The sequence below is a fragment of the Coregonus clupeaformis genome, chromosome 12, assembly GCF_020615455.1.
Source record: "Coregonus clupeaformis isolate EN_2021a chromosome 12, ASM2061545v1, whole genome shotgun sequence".
Classification (NCBI taxonomy): Eukaryota; Metazoa; Chordata; class Actinopteri; order Salmoniformes; family Salmonidae; genus Coregonus; species Coregonus clupeaformis.
In genome coordinates, this window is record NC_059203.1 from 58021206 (window position 1) to 58044897 (window position 23692).

General features: G+C 40.7%; 1 protein-coding gene and 1 long non-coding RNA gene across 3 annotated transcripts; one reads left to right on the forward strand and one right to left on the reverse strand.

Moving 5' to 3' along the window:
- Positions 1-4225: 4225 nt before the first annotated feature.
- LOC121578692 lies at positions 4226-6751 on the reverse strand. The gene is made up of 4 exons (XR_006002810.1): positions 6525-6751; positions 5671-6118; positions 5097-5192; positions 4226-4970 (listed from the first exon to the last, which is right to left on the reverse strand). It is a non-coding gene; the product is annotated as an uncharacterized LOC121578692 (long non-coding RNA).
- A 3982-nt stretch (positions 6752-10733) lies between these two features.
- On the forward strand, positions 10734-22963 carry LOC121578301 (endoplasmic reticulum-Golgi intermediate compartment protein 3). 2 transcript variants are annotated; one of them, XM_041892584.1, is made up of 14 exons: positions 10735-10889; positions 11140-11210; positions 12280-12367; positions 12774-12893; positions 13061-13154; positions 13466-13631; positions 14003-14060; positions 15360-15374; positions 16403-16434; positions 16522-16618; positions 20472-20536; positions 20727-20863; positions 22184-22239; positions 22488-22963. In XM_041892584.1, the coding sequence occupies exons 1-14, from the start codon at positions 10802-10804 to the stop codon at positions 22565-22567; spliced, it is 1167 nt and encodes a 388-aa protein (XP_041748518.1). In that variant the 5' UTR covers positions 10735-10801; the 3' UTR covers positions 22568-22963. The 2 variants fall into 2 exon arrangements, with proteins under 2 accessions (XP_041748519.1, XP_041748518.1); XM_041892585.2 differs by lacking the exon at positions 15360-15374 and having other exon boundaries at positions 10734-10889.
- The last annotated feature ends 729 nt before the right edge of the window (positions 22964-23692 follow it).

Here is a 23692-nt window from a genome sequence, read left to right on the forward strand (position 1 = left end):
CGGGACAGACACACTAGATGTTGATATTGAGAACATCATCTTAAAAATATGTCAATACTTTCACATCTACACTGTGCGCACAGAGAATCTGAAAGAGTACTGTGAATTTGTTGACGTTGAATACAGAAGTCTCCTTTCTCACAGCAAGACGCGATGGCTGTCATTATTCCCAGGTATTGAGAGGCTGCTACAGATGTTGCTCAGCTGGTAGAGCACGGCGCTTGTAACGCCAAGGTAGTGGGTTCGATCCCCGGGACCACCCATACACAAAAATGTATGCACGCATGACTGTAAGTCGCTTTGGAAAAAAGCGTCTGCTAAATGGCATATTATTATTATATTATTATGTTTCCAGCCTTGAAAGCATTATTTTTGTCACAGGAAAAAACACCCTCGTTGATCAATACATTTTTTGAAGATCAGTTCAGTGAAATTTACCTCTGGCACATGCACTCACTTGTGTGTGTTTCATTCACACATTCAGGAGATGGAAAGGGAGAGCAATTCAATTGTGGAAGTGAAGAACCTTTTGAACAAAGTCCACACCATGCTTCTTGAATACAAGACCAATAACGTCATGTCCCTTAAAGCTATTGGCACAAAAGCACAAGGATGGACTTGGTAAGAATTGTGACCATTTCAGTGCTCAAGTACAGAGTCTGTACAGTTCATGCCTGGAGTATCTGGAGAAATGGATGGCACCCATGGAGGAGTTCTCCTCTTTCATGTGGATGGATCTGAGTGAGACACCTGACTGGAATGACATAGAAGCCTGTATCAAACACCTGAGAGAAAAGGGGGTGCCAATTGATGATGCAAAGTGCTTTGATGCTTTGAAACATGTCTTGCAAAGACTTTCATGCCTACTTGATTGGTAATCAAGGACTGTTGGGAAAGATTAGATCTTCGGGAAAGTATACCAGAGAGCATCAGGAGGACTGACATTATTTTTGACTGAAATAGTGGATTTTATTATAACAACTGTTAAAAAAAACAAAAATTAACCTATGGCCATGAAAAGAAACAGTGTCATGTAAAAGGTGTTAAAAGCTAAACAATTTTTGTTTTGTTTTGTTATTATTCTATTGTTGAGGGCCAACAGTTGAATGGAAAGGATGTATTACTTTATGTATTCAAGTTCAATAACATTGTTGCATGGTTGTGAACGCATTTGTATTTACCACCCACTGCGGGTGTCTATCTGCCTCCCGCTCCCACTATCCTCTTTTTTGAAAACTAAAATTTGGTCACCCTAAACTAACGTTAGCTAGGCTAGCTAATTGTTGAGGCGGACTGCCAACCAGTTAAAACATCAAATAAATACGCACGTCACGGCAGATGGATTTTAACATCAAATTGTCAATGTTAACGTTACACATGCATTGATCCGTCAGAGTTGGCTAGTTAGCTACCCGTTAGTCATGTTTGCTAAAGCTAGCCACAGAGTTTTCACAATGTTCTGCAATTAACATTAAAACAATCATGTAATATATTACGCTTAGCATAGCTTTCTTTTAAGAAAAATTATTTACCATTCGGGTAATTCTGTATTTAGCTAGGCTATGTCATGCCAGCAGCACTTCTCTTTAAATTAATTGGCTAACATGAACTGCTGAAAAGTGTTAAGTTGCGTCAATTCAAATCTGGTATTAGGAACAAAAGAGGTCAACATGACTTCTAAGATATACTAGTATTTTAATTAATGCAAACCACTTCAATGGTAAATATGATGTTCGTATATACGGTTCCACTGAAATACCACACAGGGCACTCAGAGAACTGATCCATTGTTCTAAGTTCTTCTTCAAATACTCTGACAGAGATAGTTCCCGCTCCCTGCTGGCCAATCAGAGTAGAGACTGAGCGTGGTTTAGACTTACTCAGCCAATCGTTGGCGCACAGGCTGGTCCCAGCCCCTTGGCGCTTTACCGTTGCACACTGTTGCCAGGCATAAGTTGTTATCATCACACCCTGTCTCGAGTCAGCACCCATAGACACTGTTCCCCTGTACTCCTTGTACCTACGTCCTTGGACGGTTCACAGATCACAAAGAGGCAGTGTTCGTGTATGTGAGACACAAGTTCTTATCTCCCCCTACTCCCTAAAACAGCTCCTCACATTAATCACAGCTTGTTAGGTTAAACAATTTATATCAGTACAGTACAAACCTTTTATGTTTAATCATTAATGCATTCTTTCTAAGCTAGGCATCACATCCAGTTACAAGAAAAAAGATCCCCACAAAAGTTAACCGACTTCATCTAATGTTAACGTTACCTACGTCGTTAGGCTCCGGACATTTCCTCCCTAAGTTAAATTATGAGACTACATTAGATTTCCGTGCTCACAATTGGCTCCCTAATGCAATGTAGTTTTAAATTATATATACTTTATCATACAAACCTTGGTGAGAAGTCAGCCGCCTGTGTGTGAGGTAGACTACTGCACATGCATTTGGAGAAAGTGCGGTATGACCACAGAGAAGACGATGCCTTTGGCCGATGAGCGGGCTTCAGTTTAAAAGAATACATCCTTCCAGATGCCCGCCCAAAATGTGAAATTAACCATATTTTTTTATGACATGCAGTTAACTCTTTAGAGGTTACATCACTTGAACATAAACATTACTCTTAATTCAGGGCTTCATACATCACATTCTCTTTGAGACATACATCCACAGTGACACTTTACACACAACTAATCTAATAATTACCAATTAACACCATGTTTATCACTTTTAGGCCCAGGTGCAAGCTATATTTAATCAACAGTAGACCACTTCCTTGATCAGATGCAAAACAGTTTAAAAACCTAAACCTAAATTGAATTGTACACCAGGAGCTTAAGGACCATGTCCTGGACACATTGAATGTGTAATGTAATTGCACCATAATTTTGGGAATATACAGTGAGGGAAAAAAGTATTTGATCCCCTGCTGATTTTGTATGTTTGCCCACTGACAAAGACATGATCAGTCTATAATTTGAATGGTAGGTTTATTTGAACAGTGAGAGACAGAATAACAACAAAAAAATCCAGAAAAATGCATGTCAAAAATGTTATGAATTGATTTGCATTTTAATGAGGGAAATAAGTATTTGACCCTTCTGCAAAACATGACTTAGTACTTGGTGGCAAAAGCCTTGTTGGCAATCACAGAGGTCAGACGTTTCTTGTAGTTGGCCACCAGGTTTGCACACATCTCAGGAGGGATTTTGTCCCACTCCTCTTTGCAGATCTTCTCCAAGTCATTAAGGTTTCGAGGCTGACGTTTGGCAACTCGAACCTTCAGCTCCCTCCACAGATTTTCTATGGGATTAAGGTCTGGAGACTGGCTAGGCCACACCAGGACCTTAATGTGCTTCTTCTTGAGCCACTCCTTTGTTGCCTTGGCCGTGTGTTTTGGGTCATTGTCATGCTGGAATACCCATCTACGACCCATTTTCAATGCCCTGGCTTAAAGGCATAAAACATTTACAAAAGAGTAGAAGGCATGAGAAGACCTCACCAACCATTTCCCACACCCTTTCATTTCTTATCCACATGATGTGGCTGGTGTGTGATGTGGGAGGAGACAATAGGAGACAAGTAAGATGACAAGTCATAAGAGGAGAACGGACGATAAGCAGGAAGAGGGACTGACTTAGACCTCACTAGCCACCCCTTTCCTAACCGTTCCATTTCCCTAGTTTCAAAATTATGTGTATGGTGTGTCTAAGAAGTTGGGCCTACTAACAGTGATGTTCAGATGCACCAGTTAACCCTGCTGTGGAAAACTATGTGATGCTGTGCAATGAACAGGCAGATGCCACCCAATATGCCAAAATCAATTCTCGTTGGAGCACTGCTGTTAACACTGCCTGAAGGAGTACCTGGAGACCATGAGCTCCCTCAACACCACAATATAACACAGACAGATGACTGAGTATATTATTGTATAGACTGCTATATGAGTGTGCTCAGTATTAGTACTGTAAGTAGAGGTTATTATGATGGCATGTTCTCTCAAAGCAAACCAGGGAGCAAAGTTCAAAGCCAAGCCAAGCCATTTAGCAGTTCATCATGAGTTGCTTTGTAAACGTCAAGTGAATTAATAAGAGTATTGACGTCTGATAATTCAAATAATGATTGTGAGTATTTGTTGGTTAGGCAATATAACCTAGAACGAACATAATAGCTGAAGTGAGTATTATTGTGTAAAACAAATTTAACCCCTTCAAAGTACACATTCAATGTATTTATTACAAAGTCTTCAAAAGCACAGTCATAGTTTACTTGGCCTACCTCCTTGCTAAGACAACACACAAGCCAATCCCTCCCAGCGTGCTTCTATGTAGATAATTTAGGTTCAGGTGTAAATTTCATGTTGGACTGTACAAATTACTATTATTTATTATTGGAGAATACCACAAAAACATTTCAAACACATGAGATTCACAGTTGTCAGTAAATTTTTGTTCCTCTGGTTACATTTCAAGAGAACACATATGAGAGGAAATAACAAAAAAAAGCATACAATCTGAAACGGTCTTTGTTCCAACAATCACCAAGTTCTCTTTTCTAAGGTTGAAGAAAAACAAAACAAAAAAAATCTGTTGTTGTCTTACCACAGGCACATTTGACCTGAAAACAGGTTATAATTAGGTTTATTATTAGGTTATTTTTCAAGGCCAAAACTTTTGATTTGAGCTTTTCGGAATCAACGTTGAGGAACACTTGCTGAATGAATAGAAATGAGCTGTACATGGGTTTTGGGTAATCCAGATGTAGAGCATAAACCAGGCCAAAAGAGCGGGAAAAGCATCTGGCCAGGATTGGAAGCTGTGCATCACCACTCTATCTTCGAGGATGATGGTCCAGTGTGGCTGAAGGGAAACTGCATCTTCATCATCAGAGATGATAGCAAGTATGCAGACTGGACCAATGAGGACACCAGGATGTCTTGACTCACGTTCCTACAGTATGACAACTGGAAGAGTGTGAAATACAGATCAACCAATGTGGAAGATGCGTTGTGATTTCTGGGCAAGGCAAGTCGATATTAAAAAGGAGCAGTCTTAAACTCTGTAATAACTCTGTAAGTATATTAACAAACCTTGCAGATTTTGAACACCTCGGAGTCGCTTTCACAAAGTAGTGCTGGGAGACAATGAAGGGCAGCCGTTCGACTGACATTCACATTCCTTGATTGCTAAAAGGACACAGACAGAACATTCATAAAACAACTTGCAGAGGACAAATGGGAAAAGTATACAGGCAGTGATTTTAAACCAATATGGCTATCCATAGGCTTAATCACTAATCGAGACACAACACCCCTTTTACTACCCTTTCACCCCAAAACAATTTTATGTACACTGCAGGTGGGGTTTGGAAAATGGTAAAACATTTAATAAAATAATAAATATATTAAATATCCCTCCCGGGATAAAGCCAGCAAGTGTTCAGTGTGATGGTCTAGTGCAGCAAAGAACGATCGCTGCAGGTTCTGATTAGTTATGCGATTAAACTCTGCCTAGTTTCATTCTGTATTTGCCTACTTTAAACTTAAGGCCATTCTTCCATCGCTCCCACCCTTTTGGTGACCCATTGTCAGCAAAGGCATTTATGTCGGTGGACTAAGGCTTCTGCAGCATCTTCAAAGTCACACTCATTCCTCTCATACATACCTTTTGCCACGCCATCCAAAATCTGTTGTCTTTGGTTTCTGGTCAACACCAGTTGTCTTCCAAATTGGTCATATCCTTGACTTCCCTCTCTCAGTAACAATTCAAGATCATGTGAAAAGGTTGTCACTCGGTTGTCCTGGATGCTGTGAAGTTGATAAGTGTGGATTACTCAATGACACCCCAGAGCTAGTCATGGCATCCTCCAATATCAAAAGCTTAATTGTGCCCCTGTTTGGCAGATCATCAATGCAGGTCAGCTTGCAAAACTGTGAATCAGACTGTGAGTTTTGAAATTGAATGTCAATGGTGTAAGGAATGTCAAATTGCTGCCTCAGTAAAATGATAACTTGGTCAACCGAGGCTGGACGTTCTGGTAGTATCATCGTTTCAATTCCACCTTCCTCCAAGATCACTCTAAGTTTGAAGGGAGATGATGCCATATCAATTTCTGCAAAACCAGAGAGAACATAATAACAATTAGGTTAGGACGACTGATGTCAAGCCTGTAATTTAATATGTAGTAATGGAATTAATATGCATATGCTCGAATTAAGCATATCCATAATATGTGAATGTGAAGCTGTTTTGAGTGATGTCGGTGGCCACACGCAACAAAAAGTATGGTGCCACCACATTGGAGGTGGGCACAAACTTGACCTTCAATTCCATTAAACAGAATGGCATACATTAAGTATAGGTTACACAAAACACATGCAGTTTTCTTTAACTAGCTAGCTACCTTTACTGTGGGGGGCAGAAGGTTAGCTGTATCTTGCTAGCCTGAACCTCGCATATCACATTCGCATATATCAAACATGCAAACATACAGTACAGCAAGTTAGCTTTCTACGTACCATTAGAACAAAAACATCTCCAGTCCCGTGCGTTGTCGTTTGCTAGCAGTGGCAACATAATCGTAAATGGCAGTAATCGCTACGCTGCAGGCGAACCCTGAAAATTCTTAGCAGGAAGCAAGTAACGTTAGCTAATGATCCTCTAGCTGCTGCATGGCATGACATGTCTACAGTGAGGGAAAAAATAATTTGATCCCCTGCTGATTTTGTACGTTTGCCCACTGACAAAGAAATTATCAGTCTATAATTTTAATGGTAGGTTTATTTGAACAGCGAGAGACAGAATAACAATAAAAAAATCCAGAAAAACGCATGTCAAAATTGTTATAAATTGATTTGCATTTTAATGAGGGAAATAAGTATTTGACACCCTCTCAATCAGAAAGATTTCTGGCTCCCAGGTGTCTTTTATACAGGTAACGAGTTGAGATTAGGAGCACACTCTTAAAGGGAGTGCTCCTAATCTCAGTTTGTTACCTGTATAAAAGACACCTGTCCACAGAAGCAATCAATCAATCAGATTCCAAACTCTCCACCATGGCCAAGACCAAAGAGCTTTCCAAGGATGTCAGTGACAAGATTGTAGGCCTACACAAGGCTGGAATCGGCTACAAGACCATCGCCAAGCAGCTTGGTGAGAAGGTGACAACAGTTGGTGCGATTATTCGCAAATGGAAGAAACACAAAAGAACTGTCAATCTCCCTCGACCTGGGGCTCCATGCAAGATCTCACCTCGTGGAGTTGCAATGATCATGAGAACGGTGAGGAATGAGCCCAGAACTACACGGGAGGATCTTGTCAATGATCTCGTCAATGATCTCAAGGCAGCTGGGACCATAGTCACCAAGAAAACAATTGGTAACACTCTACGCCGTGAAGGACTGAAATCCTGCAGCGCCCGCAAGGTCCCCCTGCTCAAGAAAGCACATATACAGGGCCGTCTGAAGTTTGCCAATGAACAGCTGAATGATTCAGAGGAGAACTGGGTGAAAGTGTTGTGGTCAGATGAGACCAAAATCGAGCTCTTTGGCATCAATTCAACTCGCCGTGTTTGGAGGAGGAATGCTGCCTATGACCCCAAGAACCCCATACCCACCGTCAAACATGGAGGAGGAAACATTATGCTTTGGGGGTGTTTTTCTGCTAAGGGAACAGGACAACTTCACCGCATCAAAGGGACGGTGGACGGGGCCATGTACCGTCAAATCTTGGGTGAGAACCTCCTTCCCTCAGCCAGGGCATTGAAAATGGGTCGTGGATGGGTATTCCAGCATGACAATGACCCAAAACACACGGCCAAGGCAACAAAGGAGTGGCTCAAGAAGAAGCACATTAAGGTCCTGGAGTGGCCTAGCCAGTCTCCAGACCTTAATCCCATAGAAAATCTGTGGAGGGAGCTGAAGGTTCGAGTTGCCAAACGTCAGCCTCGAAACCTTAATGACTTGGAGAAGATCTGCAAAGAGGAGTGGAACACAATCCCTCCTGAGATGTGAAGAAACGTCTGACCTCTGTGATTGCCAACAAGGGTTTTGCCACCAAGTACTAAGTCATGTTTTGCAGAGTGGTGAAATACTTATTTCCCTCATTAAAATGCAAATCAATTCATAAAATTTTTGACATGCGTTTTTATGGATTTTTGTGTTGTTATTCTGTCTCTCACTGTTCAAATAAACCTACCATTAAAATGATAGACTGTTCATGTCTTTGTCAGTGGGCAAACATACAAAATCAGCAGGGGATCAAATACTTTTTTCCCTCACTGAATGTAAACAAAATTCTGAATTTACAAGTTAAAAAATATTACTTAAATTAGGCTATTTTCTATTGCAAAGTTAGCTAGACAAAAACCTGTAAGTCATATTAGATAAATAAGTTGTAAGTTGAAGACATACAATATTCAAAATTGAAGTCAACACAAAAAAGTTGCTCTAATTTCCACATCATACTTTTTTGTTGAAAGTAATGTAATACTGGAATTTTTATGTTCACCTGAAATGGACTTATAAATCAACAAAGTAGCCTACTTTTATATTTGAGTGCTACATAAGTACTTAAATTAGCAAGGTCATAATACTTTTATTGCGAAGTCAGCTGAACAAATATATATAATTCAAGGTTGACAATTACATTTACATTTTAGTCATTTAGCAGACGCTCTTATCCAGAGCGACTTACAGTTAGTGCATACATTATTTATTTTTTCATACCCCCTGTGGTAATCAAACCCACAACCCTGGCGTTGCAAACGCCATGCTCTATCAACTGAGCTACATCCCTGCCGGCCATTCCCTCCCCTACCCTGGACGACACTGGGCCAATTGCGCACCGCCCCATGGGTCTCCCGGTCGCGGCCGGCTACAACCAGGATCTCTAGTGGCACAGCTAGCACTGCGATGCAGTGCCTTAGACCACTGCGCCACTCGGGAGACTTAAATTAAAATGTAAGTTGTAAACACACAATATGTTTACCTGATTTGAACATAAAATTACAATGTTACAAATGCCAACTAAATATCACATGTAACAAAATAAATATATTTTTTATGTAAATTGCACTAAATAAGTTTGTGTGCAAAATGACTTAAATAACTGTTGTTTGAAAGATAAAAAATGGTATGTGTGAGGAAGTGAAACCATTTGAGTTCAAGTTACTTAAAGCAAAACAAATGTTAAGCTTACTTTTTTGTTATGTTACAATTGCTTTTAAGTTGCATCTACGAGCAAATGAGTGTTCAATGTACAAGCTCTCTTTTGTTATATGCACTTACACAACTAAGCTACTGTCACTTAAAAGTAAAATGTTACAAGTACTTAAAAGTGTGTAATTGTTTAGATCAACTTAAAAATGTAAAGTTCACATAAAAAAAAATACTATAAAATATAGCTAGATCTCTCTGTCTTGCATCTCCTTCATTTCTAAGAAATGAATTTGTTCAAAACTGTGAAGGGTTTAAGGGGGAACTTTTGTCATAATGACAAGGTGAAGGCGCTCTACTCAAATAGCACAACAGAATCGTTCAGATTGACCAAAGCACAGCATATAACAATTATACGAGATGGTTGAGGGATGTCTCCTTTCATATCTGGAAAAGGACAAAGTAGTAGAAGTAGAAATTGATGCTGCTGCAGCATTGCTAATCTTCACAGTGGGAATCCAGTCGACATAGGTGTCTTGATAGAGGTCAGCTGGTGAACCTACAGTAGTACATAAACAAATGAAAAGCACACCTGATGTTAGAATATCACTTCAGGTCACCTATACCATCAGGGCTCTTTTCCTAGGCCTAGATTACATGGTTGCATTCAAGACAAGGTCGTTTTTATTGATATGGTGTCAGTAGAGTAGGCCTAGGCTACCATCGTATTGAAAAAGATTCTGCTAATTTCTCCAGTCATATAAAGTGTATTGCATGAAATGTTTATCATAGGCCACATTTTTCACGTGCAAAGGAAACGTCTCTGATATAGCCTATAAACCTATGCCACTACGCGCTTATTAATAGCCTAAATTATCACTATCCAATTTACTCATAACATTAGGAATAGTATGCTTACATTTGTTTGCAAATGCGATGATAGAGGCATGCAATCCTTAGTTATAAAGGTGAATTTCTATGGTGAAAAAAAGCTCCCCCAAACCTTTAAACTCACGCGACACATGCTAATTGCTAGACTACAAGCTAGCACATTTTGGATAACTTAATGTTGTTGTTAACATCTGGTTAGTTTAACAGCTAAACTCGAAATCGATCAGACTTGACTTACCAGTGATGAAATGATCGTAGCACACCCGTTTCTGACAGCTGTCTGAGTTCAGGTCTTGACGGGCAATAGGTTTCTTTGCTTTTCTGACAGTTCTTGGTGTCACCAATGGTGTTTCATGATTGCGGGGAAACTGTAAACATATTTTTTTCCCGTTGTCTTTCCTGCCTTGTTAGAGCAGGAAAATACTCTACAGAACATGACCGTGGTGATGAATGAACTAGTTTTAGGTACTGTTACCATGCAGTTTGGGGTAGCCACTCTGCTGTTGTTGTCAGAAGAATGAATGCGGGGGTCTTCCAACATGGCCGCCGGGAGGCGTCGTACGTAAACTCCTCTATTGTTAGAGCCGTCACTCGAGTATCTTATCAATATAATAGGTCGTCTTTGGTGGTAATACCCGCCGCTACGTGGTCGACGCTGATTGGTTCAATACGTATGGCTTGTGTACCGGAAGTGAACGTTGAGGACTGATGTGTATCGGGAATTCTTTCAGGCCGCGGTGTGAAAGAAGATGGACACACTAAATAAACTGAAACAATTTGATGCATATCCGAAAACTCTTGAGGATTTCCGAATTAAAACATGCGGCGGAGCTACGGGTGAGTGTTTTTGGGTAGACTTTTGATAGCTCTTAGCTACTTGCAGAACATATACTGTCCCCAGTTGCTACTATCAGTAGCTAGCTAGTAGGACTAGGAGAACTGTGATTGGGCTAGCATTCTAGATCTGTCAGACAGTTGACTAGGCTTCATCTGGGGTGTGGGGTGGGGGGTGACTAGGTTGTTTGCTAAAATTCAATGGGATTTGGTGCTATTCTGACATGCATTTATTTTTTTCCCCCTTTTGAAGTCACCATCATAAGTGGTCTCATCATGTTGATCCTGTTCTTCTCAGAGTTGCAGTATTATCTCACTAAGGAGGTGGGTTAATGTACATTTTCTGAAAATAGTCAGGGAACATGCTAAGTCTGCCAGCCAGGTACGTGGGTAAGAAGCTTGCTCTGTATGGACCACACTTGTAAACGGAAGGATATTCTAATGGAGAACTATGACAACAAGGAACTATAACAGCTAGCCAGCCACTCTGTATGTTCAAATTTTGCATGCCACAATTATTGTGGTTTGTATACTCTATAAGTGGTATTCAAACTTTTTCACCCGATCCCTTTGCAATGTAATTATTTTGTGGTAATATAATGTAAGGTCCAGTTAATTCCAACTCCATTGCCACCTGGGCAACTGGGAATGGTTAACATTCCAATGGTGGGCATGGTGCTAAAATACAATGACTAGCCAAAAGGATCCTACTCAAGTTCATTTCTGTCGCTTGAGTCGGAATGGTGCTTTGCCGGAATGTAGACAGCCAGAGCCCATCGCGTTATATGTCTGGGAAAACGTACCTCAATCCAGGGATGGAATATGTCGTTGTACATATTCATCCCGAAATGATGAAAGGTGAATCGAGAAGATTGAAATGCTGCTAGTTTTGAAATGAATTGCCGTTTTTGCCAGCATGCTAGGCTAGCTAATGCTATAACAGCCCATTAGATTCCATGAAAATTGGACACCTAGCGTTGGGATAGTAACTACCGGAAGTGTTGTTGAATCCAATGGGTTGCTTTAGTATTAGCTAGCCTAGCATGCTGACGAAAACTGCTGTTTAATAAAAAACGAGCACTATTTCAATCTTCTCGATTCACCGTTAATCATTTCGGGACTGAGGTACGTTTTCCCAGCCATATACTGCGCCGGGCTCAGTCTGTCCACATTCCGTCATGGGACCTTTACAACTCAAGAGAGAAATGAACGAGTCGAATCCTTTTGGCTAGCCTATTTGAGGATGATTGGAATGTCACAATCATTTTATGTTGTTCTGTTATAATTATTTAGCCATCTGTCATAACTTTTACTTCATCTATGGAGCCCGGTCCACACTTTAAATACCACTGCTTTATGACTTGAAAATATTTATATTGTTCTGCCAACACAGGTCCATCCTGAATTGTTTGTGGACACATCACGAGGAGACAAACTGAAAATCAACATTAATGTGATATTTCCTAACATGCCGTGTGCCTGTAAGTAGCTTTAGAAAAAACCTTGACCTTAGCATGCATCATCACGTTTGACAAACTTAAACCTGCACAATTAACCCCTATATGTGCTTGTTAATGTGATATTAATGTGATAGTACTGTGTAGCTCAGTTGGTAGAGCATGGCGCTTGCAATGCCAGGGTTGTGGGTTCGATTCCCACGGGGGGCCTGTGTGGAAATGTATGCACTCACTAACTGTAAGTCGCTCTAGATAAGAGCGTCTGCTAAATGACTAAAATGTCAAATGTAAATATTATAAAACAGTAGCATAAATCAACACAATGCCTCAGTAAAATCTAAGGTAATCTCTTTTGGGGAATATGCATGAAGCAATATGGTGATTGCACAGTTGAAGTATATGACATTTGTAATATCACCTTGTCCTTCAGATCTCAGCATTGATGCCATGGACGTTGCTGGAGAGCAGCAGTTGGATGTGGAACACAACCTGTTCAAGCAAAGGCTTGACAAGGATGGCAATCCTGTCACTACAGAGGCAGAGAAGCATGGTAACCAGCTTGCTTGTAATTTCATTCTATTACTTGAAGAGCATTCTACACCATGGAGAGCAGCGTAGGTTTTCCCTCATGGGAAAATAAAAGCTATATTAATTGTATTGAATAGTTCTTGTTTTCACTGGGTCATGGATATTGTTTTGTTGTCGTCTCTCGTGTAGATTTGGGACAAGAGGAAGGTGAATTATTTGACCCCAGTAAGCTAGATCCTGAGCGGTGTGAAAGCTGCTATGGAGCAGAGACAGAGGATTTGAAGTGAGTTCCCATGAACGGAATGCCCTCCAGAACATACTTCCCATGACCAAAGACAGAAAATGATGTTTCCCTGTCAATCTCATAGCTTAAATCCCTTGCCTGTGAAATTGGACTTGTTAGAAAGAATTCATGATGATTAATTTAGAAAACATGACTGACCCCCCCCCCCCCCCCCCACCTTTGACAGCTTGTACTTACTTAATTGACCCCTAAACTCTTGCAGAACATAGGCCATCAACAAATTAGCTCATCTTTTGTCCAAAATGTGAATGTTAAATTGACATATTGCCTATGCTTTTGCTTTTTTGTAGGTGCTGTAACACCTGCGATGACGTACGAGAGGGTTATCGCAGGCGGGGCTGGGCCTTCAAGAACCCCGACACCATCGAGCAGTGCAAGAGGGAGGGCTTCAGCCAGAAGATGCAGGAGCAGAAGAACGAGGGTTGCCAGATCTACGGCTTTCTGGAGGTCAACAAGGTAACTAGTCTTAGATGGATGCTTTGGCTAAGTTCATAATGCGAAAGAATAGTCAGTACTCACACACTGATTAACACTTCATAAAAGGAATGCGTTTTATTTAATGGCTGGCAATGTTTGGACTTTCAATTTGCCTGGCTTTCAAATGGTCAGGCAGTGTTGAAAACAACATGATTTGAAATGAAGCATCACTTTTGGGAAGAGAATTCTATCTGTGGTTGTATAAAAATAGGGATGGAAATGTGCTGCCACTGTGAGATTTAATATGTTATGAGGTGCTTTAATGCATTCATATACATTTTCAATCTGCAAATAATACATTAATTGTTAGACTTTTTTCTGAACTCTTCAATTTGTCTGTTTTTTGTTAGGTGGCAGGAAATTTCCACTTTGCCCCTGGAAAGAGTTTCCAGCAGTCCCATGTTCATGGTAAGACCTGATATCAATTATCTACCTAAGGAAAATAGAAATTCTGTTTTTATTCCATACCCATGACAGAAAGTCAATCCTCTGAATTGCATAGAGATGAAACAGGTTGACTAATTTGGGTTGGAATTCTAAAATTGCTTACTTGCTAGAAGAAACACTGTGGTTTATTAAACCAGTCTGTGTCTCAGACCAGATGTAGGTACAGACCCTTTCGTAGTGTAGACTTTTCCCCTAGCACATTCTCAGAAGACAAAAATGTTAACCGGTAAGTTCACTTGCTCTCTTTTTGTTGCAAGTCACAGAGACCAGTAAAGGCATTTCTAGTGCATCCATCACTAGTCTTTCCAGTAAAACACTGTGTAGGAAAACATTTGGAAAATGGTGTATGTCTTTCTCTCTTTCATAATTCCTTTCATTTTCTAGACTTCTTCCCTTCTTTCCTCCTCAGATCAGTTTCAATCTGAGTCATTAATTGTATCTTATTTTTTATTTCATGAAAACCTCTGACCTTTTATATCTTTGTGGCACAGGTGAAAATATTTGTATATCAAACAAAATAGATCTTTCCCACATATAAATGTAACATGTTGACTGTAAATTGATAATTGACTCACTAGCTTTATCATTAATGTGGCCTACTAATAACACTAACATACTAATCAAGTTATATTTGAAAATAAAATGTGAAATGTATTAATTTGTTTGGCAAACTGATTGCAAAAAATGAATTGCAATGAATTTTTAAATTAAATTGGTGTAATCTTGATAGGCTTGACAAAAGTTACTACAAAATGTCACTGATGTAACCTTTGTTACTGTGTGAATACAGGCCTAATTCATTTAAAAGTATGTATTTGTCATTGAAAAAACATTGAGAAGGTACTGTTTTCATTTGATTTACCCTTATCAAGAATTTCTCAAGAATTGCTGATAAAGTAACATGGTACATAACCAGATGAAGCTAAGTACTAGTCTCTCAACTTGCTTGGAGGCATTGAAAGGTGTCCTTTGTCATAATGAACGGCGTGTACCGAAAACTTAGAGCAGAACGCTTCACCAGCTTAATGCTGCTTTTATTTTCTCTTTTTTATTTGCTAGACTAGTACTACTCTCCCTGTCTGCTTAAAGGCAAAAACGAGACAAGAATCTCCTTGTGATAAGAATTTGGCCATATATGAAATACCAGATGTGATGAACCCCATTCAGAGACTGATTGCCTTTGACCAGCCTCTTAGGACTGGCTTTTTCTGTGTAGCCCAACATGCGTCATATAGTGACTCTTCTCTCTTCTTTCTGCAGTGCACGCTGTGGAAAGTAAGTCCATCTTTTTGTAGCTTTTATTTTTGTAGTAAACACCCCCCCCAGCATGGTCCCAGATCGGTTTGTGTTCTTGCCTACTCCATTGCTGTCCTTATCCAGCCAAAGACCAAGTTTGGCATCACCGTGCCTTTTCTCAATTGGATTTGCTCAACTCCTGCGTCCTCTCTCGCCTCCTTTTGAAAAAGGTCAAAGGTAATCGAGGAGAAGGAACGTGGATGAAAATGCGCTTCAGGCAAATTATGTTTACAGGGTTGAAATCTCAAAATAAATGTGTAAAGTGATAAAACATTTAGCTAGTTCTGCAATATATTTTATATGTATAAAAGGGTAAGTAGCATATCGTTTTTAAATGTTTGCATGGTTTTCTCCTTCGAGAAAACAACTGCTTCAAAGCAGATATCAAAACTCTTCCGGCGAAGGACTCCGGTAGGATACACATGATTATTCTTGATGAAAGGTGGCTATCGAGGAGGGGTGGATACTCTTCCGTTCGCTTACTAACAAATTGACACTCTCCTCGACCACTTAATGGTTTCCGGGTCACGGAGGAGAGAGGATGGACTTTTGCCCAAATGAGGAAAGGCCAATGAGTGACAAGGAGTTGGCATGATAGCACAAACAGACTGGCACTCAGGCCACATCCCCCCCCCCACATCACTCCCTTCTAAATTGTCCAGTCAAATATCAAACTTGGTATTTGAAGAGGTTGTCAGTCAGAATCGACCCGGTTACTTAAAGCCTAGCGAAGACAACCAAAGCTGCTTCCAACTGATTTGAAACTGTCCTTTTGAATAACCAGCATGTGATTGTTGGTTTGATCTTTAATGGAGGTGGTACAAGCAGTAATCAAGAACATCGCATTTGAGGGCTGTGGGCTCAACAATAGCTTGTAATGGGAGAGCTGTAGATGTTATGAGAGTAGTAAACCCTCATATACTCTTGGTAAACAGAACATGTACAGTAACTGATGACGTTCTATCAGATCACAGCATTACTGACATATTGTCTCAATTTAATTTCAGTTCATGATCTGCAGAGCTTTGGACTAGACAACGTAAGTCAAATCTTTTACTTGGCTTTCCAAGGCAGTGTTATCCATACCCCTTTTTAAGCGCTTATTTGTATTTCTTGTGTCCAAAAGATCAACATGACTCACTTGATCAAGCATCTATCCTTTGGGAGGGACTACCCTGGTATCGTCAATCCTTTGGATGGCACCGATGTTACGGCACCACAAGGTTAGTAATTATCCCATTTATCAAAAGCGCCACACCAAACATTTGACTTAGACCTACTACCAGCAATTGAAATCACAGCCTTTATTGACATATTTTGTCCAAGAACTATGGAAGAATTGTGACATGGGAATAAGAGGTATTACAAAAGTCCCGTTGTGTAATTATAAGTAAGTGCGGTAGAGGTGGTCTCTGCAGCGGATGTCCATCCCAATGGACATGAATACACCAAACGTGCCTCCACTCTGCATCATCATCATCATCTTCCCAACTCCTTCCATCAGCTCTCTGCCTCTCATGCCAACCCTGAGGGAAGTAAGAATACAGCATTTGAACAAAATCACATAACACTATGGAGTTCTATTGAACAAACCACAATATGCAGTATGGATGGCTGCATCAAAGTCATATCAAAACTGATATAGTAAAGAAATCAGTGATGCCCAAGTACAGACTATGGCATTCTTATGTCTTTCATTTCAGTGTAGGCCTACTTGTAAGTAGTTAGGACTTTGGATTATCTTAGCTAGCTAACCCTATACAGGAAAAGGTTCCAAACATGACACCAGCTGCCATCCCAACTGCAAAGCCCATCATGAATCCCATTTTAAATGCTGTCAAAGCAGGCTGGCTGTTGCTGGCCATAGGTCCTACTGATTTATGCTTGATCTGGAAGGTGATCCGGAGGCTCCGTACGGAGGGTGTGACACAATTGCGAGGCTTGCGGAGGCCAAATCAAGTTCCGTACCGCATCGCCGTGCGCCTCCCAAATGTTGTAACAATGTGGAGGGCTCCGTATAGCCACAGAGTTTCTAAAGCCAGAGGCACAACATCGAGAGACTTCCGGGAACGTTTGCGAAACAGACCAAACAGACCAGGCTGGGGTTTGGGGTTTGACAAGTCAATGGGTGTTTCTCAATATGCATACTACCGTGCTCTACACTCTCATGCTCCGAGTGCATTCTCTGACGATGTTCTCTTGAGTACGTTCTTGTGAGGACGAGAGTGTGGAGAATGCATAAAACAATACATTTGAGAAGCACTGTATTACCTCACGCTTCACCTCCCCATTTACTGAACCTTCTTCCAGCCAGGACAATAGCAACAATAGACGAAAAAAGATCTACGCAAATCAAACGTTTTACTTCATAATTATCAGCTAGATATGTGAATTGTAATAATATAGGTAGCTAGTTAAACAGGCAAAAATGAACTAAAACTAATATTATGCAAGATGGATGTCAATTCTTCTTGGGTAGCTAGCTAACAATTCTTCGTGGCTGTCTGGCTAGTTAACAGTACTAGTAGCTAGCCAGTTAGCCCTATTTACTTGTTATAGGCTTGCGATATACGGTACATAGGCAGGTAAACATGCCAAAATTAACACAGCATGTATTTATTAACGTATCGAGATAAAATATTGTAGTCAGGCAACACATGAGATGTCAGTGTATTTTCTCTTGCTTCAGCACAAATAATGGCCACCATTGATTTCAAGAAATGTTGCGTCATTTTGTATGTGGTTGCGTCATCTCTTAGCATACTTTCCGTTGAAGCTTGCATCGATGTATGCTTCAAAATATGTACAAACGGAGTACGCATTCAAGAAGTGCCCTCTGGTCCGTTTCGCATACTTTGATTTGGACTCAGACCCTCCTGTGCTCCAATTCGCGTGCTCGGAGCACGGTAGTGTGCATTTTGAGAAACACCCAATGAGAAGTTCTTCCTTAGTTGTTAATTTTCTTGAAATCTAAAGGCACAACCTATATTAGAGCCAATGTCTTAAGTAGTTGAACATGTTATGACTCCGACCTCAGTGACAAACTGACACGTTTTCAAAAATATCAAAGTAGTGCCTTTGATTTGACAGCCTGCACATGTGCAGTTTGGCACGAGACGACTGTTATACCTGATGATGTGTTTCTACGCATGAGCTTAGCTAGCCAACGTCGCCATGACATCGCCTACAAGTGTGATCAGGTATTTCTATTGGAGAAGCAGTTTGAGCCTATCTTCATACTGTACTGTCTTTGGTATAGCTCTGATTGGTTTACGGTAGGTGGGAGCGGTACGTCCTGTATAAACACAAACCCACTTCCTTGACAACAGCTCTGCGAAGAGAAACGCAAGAAGTGTGAATGCCCTGACTTCTGCTGAGGCCGCATTGCAGTAAATGCTGTACGGCCAATGCAGACCCTGGAATGACCATAAATCTGCTTTTAAGGTACACGAGTGGCAAAGTAAGCTAGCAGAGTTAGCTAGCTATCAACGTTATTTGCACAAGCAATATAGACCTTTGCCGCTGAAAGCAGATTTTGATATGTAGCTAACTAATGTGTTGTCACGTGCATGGCTGCATGCAGACGTTCAAACTTTGTCCACCTTTTATCTTGAGCTTCTGTTTACCCAGCTGCTAGCTAGCTGCGTTTTGGCTGGATAACTGGTTAGCATGTCACCTAGGTCTGGCCTTGAAAACTTTGACAGGATATTTATGACACCCGACTAGATATATTTTTCTACAGTGTCACTATTATTCGCAGAAGCACTTACCCACAGAGTTGTTTTGTTATTTATATTTGTTATTTTATTTGTATTGCAGAAAAAACAGTATACAAACAGACAATGATAACATATGCTAGGGGGTACAACAAATTACAGATTATACAAAGACCTTAAAAGACAGACACGTATTGACTGTTTTAACGGCTTTGTTATTGGAAGAAAGTAGAATGGTCTAAATGTACTGCTCGAACAACTTATAGAAAACATGGAAGAGTGTTTTTTTTATTAGTGAATTTACATTTATGAATATGACATTTTGCCATTAGCACAATTAGATTTAATAGGTAAAATTGTTATAGTTAAGAAGACCGGGCACCACATTCTCCCATAATAAACTAAAGTCATCAAGAATATTAACAATTATAAAACTATAAATATTTTGCCATAATTTCTTTACATGTAGACATTGAGTTTCTTCAGGTAATGATTCGCAGGGTAATACTTATGGATAATACTGAAAAAGACCTCTTTGACTTTGTTAACAAGCAGCTATTTTTGTGGTAATAACCAGACTTTTTTTCCCAACAGATATTATTGACAAATGTATTCCAGTAAGTTGTGACATAAGGTATTGATACAAAATCCCTTTGAAATAAAGCACGTATAGATCTGTTGTTCAGAGGGAGCAAGGAGAAACACATTCTTCCTATTGCAGAGTCAACTGGATTAAGCGAGGGTATCTCAAGAAGGTGAGGTCTGGTTACACCTCTAAACAACATGAGAGTTCCAGATGGAATCTCATCAAAGACTATGGCGAACTCTAAGCGTAACGGATATTGTAACGAGATAAAAATTCCTAATAATTGAGTAACAATCCTAAAAAGTTGACTCACCAGCAGGATATGATTATTAAACCATTTGTTAAAAAATTAAGACTTGTTTCTATACAAAATATCCTTATTGTTCCAAATGAAATACCTATGCGGGGATTTTTTAAATATATATTAATGACCACGCTAAGAATACTTGATTTATCCACAGAGTTGTACTGTCTTTGCATTGGTTTATGACATAATGTGAGTTATCAGCATATCCTATGTTCTAATTCTATGGTTATCAGTCAACTGAGAAGACAAGCTTTTCTTTTTCGATGATACTTGAAATGCTTTTCTAGCATGCGGCCATTACTTGAGGAAGTCAACAGTTAGCGGAGGGGGTGTGTAGCCAGCTAATTATGTGATGTTAAAAGCTATAGCGCCTCCCTGTGTTCATGCAGAGTGGAATGTTGCATTTGTCCAGATTACATGGGCTTGGTCTCTGCAAATGATAAAACAATCGATTTATTTTATTCCAGCTTCCATGATGTATCAATACTTTGTGAAGATTGTCCCAACCATCTACGTGAAATGGGATGGAGAGGTGAGTATATGTTGGACATGACAGCTGTGAAATGAACTTTGGTGGCTGGCTATTGACCATACCTACAAATTGTAGGTATTTCACTGAGTTAATCTTATAGCTATATCACATAAAATGAAATGACTATTTTTAATTGTTAAGGTACTTGGGCATCAAACAAGGACATCATTTTATTGCTTGTGTCTTACAGGTGGTTAAAACAAACCAATTCTCTGTAACGCGACATGAGAAAGTAGCCAATGGGCTGATCGGAGACCAGGGGCTACCTGGTGTGTTTGTGTTATATGAACTCTCCCCTATGATGGTCAAATTCACAGAGAAACAGCGGTAGGTAGTTTCAAACATACTTTTGTGTATATATAGTGTATGTGGACACCCCTTTAAAATGTGTGGATTCAGCTATTTCAGCCACACCGTTGCTGACTGGTGTATAAAATCAAGCACACAGCCATGCAATCGCCGTAGACAAATTGGCAGTAGCATGGCCTTACTGAAGAGCTCAGTGACTTTCAACGTGGCACCGTTATAGGATGCCACCTTTCCAACAAGTCAGTTTGTCAAATTTCTGCCCTGCTAGAGCTGCCCCGGTCAACTGTAAGTGCTGTTATTGTGAAGTGACAACGTGTAGGAGCAACAATGGCTCAGCCGCAAAGTGGTAGGCCAAACAAGCTCACAGAACGGGACTGGCGAAGCGCGTAACAATCGTCTGTCCTCGGTTGCAACACTCACTACTGAGTTCCAAACTGCCTCTGGAAGCAACGTCAGCACAAGAACCATTCATCAGGAGCTTCATGAAATGGGTTTCCATGGCTGAGCAGCCGCACACAAGCCTAAGATCACCATGCGCTATGCCAAGCGTCGGCTGGAGTGGTGTAAAGCTCGCCACCATTGGACTCTGGAGCAGTGGAAACTCGTTCTCAGGACTGATGAATTGCGCTTCACCATCTGGCAGTCCGACGGATGTATCTGGGATTGGCGGATGCCAGGAGAACGCTACCTGCCCGAATGCATAGTGCCAACTGTAAAGTTTAGTGGAGGAGGAATAATGGTCTGGGGCTGTTTTTCATGTGCTAGGCCCGTTAGTTCCAGTGAAGGGACATTTTTAACGCTACAGCATACAATGAATGACATTCTAGACGATTCTGTGCTTCCAACTTTGTGGCAACAGTTTGGGGAAGGCCCTTTCCTGTTTCAGCATGGCAATGCCCCTGTGTACAAAGCGAGGTCCATACAGAAATGGTTTGTTGAGATCGGTGTGGAAGAACTTGACTGGCCTGCACAGAGGCCTGACCTCAACCCCATCGAACACCTTTGGGATGAATTGGAACACCGACTGCAATCCAGGTCTAATCGCCCAACATCAGTGCCGACCTCACTAATGCTCTTGTAGCTGAATGGAAGCAAGTCCCCGCAGCAATGTTGCAACATCTAGTAGAAAGCCTTCCCAGAAGAGTGGAGGCTGTTATAGCAGCAAAGGGGGGACCAACTCCATATTAATGGCCATGATTTTGGAACGAGATGTTCGACGAGCAGGTGTCCACATACTTTTGGCCATGTGGTGTACATCCATATAACCTTGTCATTGTGTAGCCTATATAAATAGTAAGCTGTGGTTAAATCAAACATGTTATTTGCTCTTTTTTCCAGATCATTCACTCATTTTCTTACAGGAGTGTGTGCCATCGTAGGAGGTGTATTTACAGGTGGGCACCTCTGCATTCCCATATTACAAATGCAGTACACATGGCAAACATTTCACTCACTACATCTTTAATATAATTTCATATTGTTTGTAATTAGTGATGGCTTTCTCAGTTTGAAGGTAGTGTATACTATGCAGAACTGGAGGTACAGTTGAGTTTGTTGGAATGAGCCATATGAACTGTGGTGCTACTGTATGTGTGTCAGAGAGTTGTCATTTTAATTTACTTTATCTTGTATATTTTCCCAGTGGCTGGACTAATTGATTCATTGATATACCACTCGGCAAAAGCCATCCAGAAGAAGATTGAACTGGGAAAGGCATCTTAGTGGAGTGTTTGGCACAAGAGCAAACCAGACTGTTCATCAGTCTCCGGAAGGGCCTATCTGTAAATGGGAAGTGACTACAAACTGACGCTAACTAACATGGCAAGAAACATAAGAATCCGAAAAATCTCCCTCATGAACGGAAATTTGACTGCTGTGTCTCCCATTAGTTTTTAGTTTTTACATCCCTCATCCATACAAAGAATGAAAGACCGAATCACTCGGCCAGAAGAGGGACTTAACATAAGTTTTTGATCGCATTTGATGAATCCCCAGTCCTATCACATTGTACATCTATCTATCAGTTGGTTCCCATATACACGTAACAAAAATGTAAACGCAACATGGAACAATTTCAAAGATTGTACTGAGTTACAGTACATATAAGGTCAATTGAAATAAATTCATTAGGCCCTAATCTATGTATTTCACATAACTGGGAATACTGATATGCATCTGTTGGTCACAGATACCTTTAAAAAAAAGGTAGGGGCATGGATCAGAAAACCAGTTAGTATCTGGTGTGACCACCATTTGCCTCATGCAGCGCGACATCTCCTTTGCATAGAGTTGATCAGCCTGTTGATTGTGGTCTGTGGAACGTTGTCCCACTCCTCTTCAATGGTTGTGCGAAGTTACTGGATATTGGCGGGAGCTGGAACACGCTGTCGTACACGTCGATCCAGGGCATCCCAAACATGCACAATGGGTGACATGTCTGGTGAGTATGCAGGCCATGGAAGAACTGGGACATTTTCAGCTTCCAGGAATTGTGTACAGATCCTTGTGACATGGGGCTGTGCATTATCAAGCTGAAACCTGAGATGATGGCGGCGGATGAATGGCACAACAATGGGCCTCAGGATCTTGTCATAGCATTCAAATTGGCATCGATGAGTAGAAAAAAAGAAACCCGCACACTGCTCTTGCTAGTATCACTGCTCTTTATGAAGCTTTACGTATCAGCCTCAAGGCTTTCGTCAGAGCTTTAAAATGCAATTGTGTCCGTTGTCTAGCTTATACCTGCCCATACCATAACCCCACCGCCACCATGGGGCACTCAGCAAACCACTCACCCACATGACGCCATACACGCGGTCTGACATCTGCCCGGTACAGTTGAAATCG